Source organism: Emydura macquarii, unplaced genomic scaffold (assembly GCF_026122565.2).
Source record: "Emydura macquarii macquarii isolate MOO-44397 ecotype Brisbane River unplaced genomic scaffold, CSIRO-AGI_Emac_v2 contig_3108, whole genome shotgun sequence".
Classification (NCBI taxonomy): Eukaryota; Metazoa; Chordata; order Testudines; family Chelidae; genus Emydura; species Emydura macquarii.
Genome location: NW_027133245.1, coordinates 214336 through 220335, shown reverse-complemented (window position 1 = coordinate 220335; position 6000 = coordinate 214336). Strand labels below are relative to the sequence as shown.

General features: G+C 39.6%; 1 protein-coding gene across 2 annotated transcripts in view; it reads right to left on the bottom strand.

Moving 5' to 3' along the window:
• Positions 1–2992: 2992 nt before the first annotated feature.
• KIT (KIT proto-oncogene, receptor tyrosine kinase) overlaps positions 2993–6000 on the bottom strand; it is a 65049-nt gene continuing 62041 nt past the window's right edge. For both annotated transcript variants that reach the window (XM_067530541.1, XM_067530542.1), the window contains one exon: positions 2993–5218. In XM_067530541.1, the coding sequence (XP_067386642.1) occupies positions 5102–5218 (117 nt within the window). In that variant the 3' untranslated portion in view covers positions 2993–5101. The remainder of the gene's footprint in view (positions 5219–6000) is intronic.

Here is a 6000-nt window from a genome sequence, read left to right as displayed (position 1 = left end):
ACATGCCAATTACAATTCTTCTCTTTCAGTAGGAGGCCACCTCTGAGAACTACCTTAGCACAGGTCAACTGGGACAGCTTTTTGTGTAACTCACAAGAGCCATACATGTGCAGCAAGTCCTTGCTGCTGCTAAGTCTCAAATAGATACATAACTGGGAACATTTGGGGTTTTGTTTGATTGTTTGTTTCCTTTCTGTATCTGGGTTAAATGTTGTAATCTACTCCAAAGACTTTTACTATCATAAATAAATAAATATATGGAGAGAGACTGTATCCGCATCTTGGCAACGTGACAGTACACTGGATTTAACCAATTAGCAGAGTCCCGTACACTATTGCAACTATTGCTAACATTCAAATAATTGCACATTCTCTAGAGTGATTAAGAACATTTAATTCCTGAGGAGCACTGTATGATCTGTTGTCCTGGGCAGAATCACTCCGTGATCATTAGCTGCAAAGGTCTACATTTACTAAGGGCCCATATTTCACAGTGGGGGGAAAAAATGAGACCATAACTGGAAAACTTGAGAGAATCTACACTTGGCTGATAGATCTTGCAAGCAGATTAGTCTTGTTTTGCCTGATTAATATAAAATAGTATTCAGTTAATGGAGCTAGTTAATTGGTGCTTAGGGATACTAGCACTAGGTGATTTTTAACATTCAGGACATATGGTTTAGCTGAACTGCCTTTTATCCCTGAATTTTGAATATTTCTTCCCCTATTGAGAGCTCTCTATAAAACTCAGAGGTAGTTTCTCACTACACTTGATCACCAGTACTTGTCCTTCATCAATCCTCTCCCTTCCACTAGAGAGTAGTGTTTTTCTGTACAGATTCAGTGCTTAAGGCTTTTACTATCCCTCAGTCAGTACTAAATTCTCTCTCCTTTCTATGACTAGATTGGCGGTCATATGGCTGGTATTATGGATGCACATGTAGAATACTGCTCAGTGCTTCCATACATACTATAACACTTTCAGGGTCTTTCATTCTTGTTACCTTCCATGCAAGCTATAGTCATTTTGTTCTCTCTAATTAGTAGGGAAGAAGGTTGACGGGTCAGTCCTCATGTTGAGTAGCAGATGGTATTTTCCATGCTTCCGGCCAAATGAATGTTACAAGTGAGAATCTGAAAGTTGGTCACATGGTGCTGGCTCCTCCTCCTTATTTCCAGTCACATTAAATGATAGACAAAAAACACAATAAACACTTTCCTAATATTACTTTCCATGTAAGCAATTGCTGTATCTGACACAGGAAAGTTATTCAGGCCCCTGTGGAAAGAGAACTGGTTCATATGACCATGAACAAGAGGTGGTAAATGCTGCAGACTACAGTCTATGAACATAATCTAGCTGATTTGCTATGTTTGACAAAGAGCCTTAACACAATATTTCAGGCTTTTTTTGAAAAATACAAGTTAATGATACATTAAGCCCAGAAATATGTGAATTACCCCTGTAACAGAATTGAAGGTGCTTTGTAACAATTTATAAATATTGTACCTTGATCCGGTTATTGGGATGTTTACTGCATAAACATGTTGGTTTAGTTTAGTAGGAGGGTTGGCAGGAAAAACAAATCAGCAGGGAAACAATGGCTTGGGATACCTCTTGGTAACCATTTAAGTGTTGAGACAATACCCAAACTACTAGCTTTGAAGATAGAGTCCTGGCTGGATCCAAAAGGTACAATCTCCTAGCTATAGAACTGGTTTTGATGAGCAGAAGACCAAAAGGACTAGAGCAATTTAAAAAGGGACACTCACAAGAAAGGGTAGTTGTTCAGGGGAGTTAGTCAGGGAGCAGACTGACACAGGAGTCACTGGGGTGTCAGAAAAAACTAGGCCTACCTAAGTCACCTTCACAGGATGGCAGGACTTTAGGTAGCATAGACATGCGCAGACTGCTTTAAAATCCTCTCTCGCTCTCTCTCTAAATGCTTTGTTTCTACCGTTAAAAATAAACAAAACTTTAAGAAGTTTGTCTGGTCACTATATTCACCCTCGGTCACAGATTCCTGAAGAGAGTCCAAACCCAGTCAGACCTACTGGGTAAGCACGGTTGATACACAGGGCACTGCTGCCCAGAGCCCAGTCTAAGAGTGGATGAATTGCAGAATTCCTTCCCAAGAGCAGTAAAGGTCTGAGGGCTGGCACCAGTGGGGGTGCACTCGGAGACCAGATGAGTCACAGAGGTACTGCTAGTTCTATAGACCATGACTAAGGTTAAGATTTTGTCATGGGTATTTTTAATAAAAGTCACAGATAGGTTGTGGCGATAAACAAAAAGTTCACAGAAGCCCGCAACTTGTCCCTTGCTTTTACTAAAAATACCCAGGTGGGCTAATAGTCCAAGTCCCATCACTGAAGGCTGACCACTGGCGGCTGCTCCAAGACCGATGGTCCAGCTTTGGGAGATGTCTGGCCCTGGGGACTGACCCAGCTCCGGCAGCTGTTCCGATGCTGGGGACTGACCCCCAACCCTGACCTCTGCTCTAGCTGTGGGGGCTGCTCCAGCTTCAACCACTGCTCCAGCTGAAGGGACTGCTCCAGTCCTGGCTGTTGACCCAGCTTCAGGAACTGACTCAGCACTGGCAGCTGGTCCAGTCCTGGGGACTGACCTAACTCCAGCCGTTGCTCCAGCCACCAGGGCTGCTTCAGTCTCAGGGACTGACCCAGCCCAATTTAGTCATGGCAGTCTTCCCCCAGCCCTGCCCACATTATTTTTAATAAAGTCACAGACAGGTCACGGGCTCCCGTGAATTTTTATTTATTGCCCATAACCTGTCCATGACTTTTACTAAAAATACCCATGACAGAATCTTAACCTTAGACATGATACAAATTTTCAAAACTACTTCAGAATTCCAAACTTTGCCTCTGTGGATCCAGATATTGTGGTTTTGCATCCAGCCAAGAGTTCATTAAGATTTATAAGTAAAGAAAATATTACATCTTAAGATATTACACATCAGTAGCATAGGAATATGTATTTACATTTTTATTTGAACTCTTTAGAATTGCAATTCTACAACTGGACAACATATCCAAAAGTGTTTCATAAACTATCCAACACTTACATTATTTATACATACAGTTTTTGCATATATATATATATATATAAAAATATTTTTGAGACTCAAAGACTGAGAATAGTCAAAAAGACATTATTGCTACATTTCCATATTTACAAAAAACAACGCGTAAGACCATTTAAAACATCAAGCCACTGCAAACTAAGTTAAAAAAAAAACGCAAATTATAAAAATATAAATTTCAAGAATATTTGAGACCAAAATCTCTTTCAGCTAAGTGCCTGTGAAGTACCGAGACATCTACAATTAGAACAACTAGTCTGTCTACAATAGCTGTGAAAGCCAGCATGCTACAAAAGAATTTTCATAGCATTGAAACAAGATGCTCAACAACAAGTATGATATGCATAAGAGTGCCCCCAAACAATTGGCTAACTTTAGAAAGGTGCAACGGCAAAGGTAGGTCCAGTGCAAATGGCTATTTTAAGATTGACAATCTTCCATAACTATAAACCAAATACATAGTTATACAAAATAAAGTATGAAAACAAGTGGTATTAAAATTATAATACCAGTGTGTGCATTTACAGTTATCTTGCTTTTGGGAAGTTAGTTACACATAAAAAGTAAATGTAAACTCAAATAACGAGACTGGTATGTTAAGTATAAATAACAGAGTGCTTAAGTGCATGCTCATTGTAAATAAATAGGTACTTTAGAACTGTCTCCTACATGCTTCTTTCAATGCTTTTGCTGATTTATACCTGATAGGAACACAGGAAGAAAAGAACTAGCAGTATTTCTGCTGCAAAAAAGATTGTTTCAGACACTTAAGCAGAGTCTTGAGTTCAGGGCTGGTATTTTTAAAAAACATACACTAACCCAACGTCTACATGCCTGTAAAATAAGGCTGAAGCTATATTTTGTGTTCTGCTACATTAAAATCCAATGTTTCCCAATTAATAATCTTTTCCTCTTATTAATTTTATCTCACATAATGTTCATCTGGAAAGATGAAATGATTGAGAATTAAGCCCTTCCCAGGTTGCGGTACGTGGGCCCATCTGTGGGAAATTTATACTTGGGTCTGAACATAAGGGACCCTCTGGAAAGAAGAATTATTTGACTGTGCTCTTTTTAAAAAATAAGGTGAAAAATTAACTGCCTGTCCTTACAGTATGTGAATCCTACTATAAACGTCTCCTCTGTACCCAGGTCAAACTACTACAGCTATGGATAGAGATTATTCGCTTTCACATGTTTTGTCCATTTTAAGATATAAATATTTGCCATGCATGTACTTCTGCCCTTCCACCCTGCAACCCCACACACTCTTTCCTTGGAACAAAAATTATGTGAAGCATGTGCTGGGACACGGGGGATTCGGAGAGAAGCTCCACAATGCTCTCCTTCCCCCAGGTGTCTGGAAAGCCTTCCCTAATTGCAGAGTCCTCCAGGGGTCAAGTGGCTGCACAGTCTAAGGTACTTGGTGGTGGCGGGGAAGGAGGTGTCACTCTGTTCGCTCCTACCCCTCTCCATGTCCACTTGATACCTTCTGCTTTTGGCATCCAATTCAGAACACCTGCTTGTGACATTTGTATGGGTTTTAGGCCTGACCGCTTGCAAGCAGATATTTGTATTTATTTATTTATTCCCCAAATGTAGCAAAAAACCCCAACAACCAAGCAATCATAAAATGACTATTAGCTTTCCAGGCACAGATCTAGAGACGGAGTTGGTTTGGTTTGTATTTATCTAGCTCCAGACGCAGCTTTAAGTTTTAGATTTTTGTTTATATGACTCCCTACTGCAAATACATACAATAATAGCAAAATATATACAGCTTCAGTCAACAATGCAAAGGTGGCTGTTTCTGTGGTGGATGAACTAAGTTTACGTGTAACGGTATGTGATAAAGGACATTATTATAGCAACGTTCAGACTACCCTGGTAGTGAGAAAAGTAATTAAATCATTAATGTCTACTCTCTCTTGCCCCCAGCAGAATAAGAGTGCCTAATCCATCTGGGCTGCCAGTTTTCCAGATGTCCATCTTCTTTTTCAAGCATCTTCGCGTACCAAAAGGGGTTGAGTGGATGAAGCACTGCTGCCTACAGAATTAATCCTCACGGAGTGATCTTCAGCATTTCCTTGACTGGCTGAAAAGTTTGAGTAAGCCTGGAGAAGACAGACAGTATTGTCAATATTTCACTGAGTGCTCCCTTCTTAAAGCAGAATACACCTTTGCTATTCGTTGCCTTGTTTTACATTGTGCCCTGGTAACACCTATCCAGCTAATTTGTTTCCTTGGGAAATTAAATTATCTCATGAAGGGGAATTTAACAGTGCTTGGATTTAACTGTTCTCTAAAATGGATCAGATTCTGAAACTCAGTTATTAAAAAAAGATAGGAGATTTTGTCTTTTAGGGAAAATGATTCTAGGGAAGATGATTTTAAACAGAAATCTTTGAAATATTTCAATCTGAATCTTTGAAAATCCCTCCAATAACCTAATTGATACTTTTCCTCACATTTTTGCTTTTATTTCAGTAACCCTTGTTGCTTGCCAAAAACATATTAAAGAAAGCTATTGAATCCCTGTAGTTTTCAGTTTCCTCATTTTGCAAATGATTGGGGAGCCACTTAAGTTTGGGTCAAAGCAAGACACCTAGAATTTATACAGAACCTTTATTTTTAACCCCAGAAGCAAGTTTGAACCCCATATATGGCCATATGATCCTTAAGTGCAGATCTGTAAAGCATTTCTCACAGGGTGGGATCTCTGTCTCTGAAACAGCATAATTTCTTCTTTAAGCACTTTTGTCCACTTATCCACCCACAAAGGGTATTACTAGGATATGGCCTGAAGAGAATCAAATGCAGCAAGATGTAAGTTTGTCAGTACCTACTTTCCAACGTGGTAGGCACCATGGCTCAGATTTTTAAAGGTCTTTAGGTG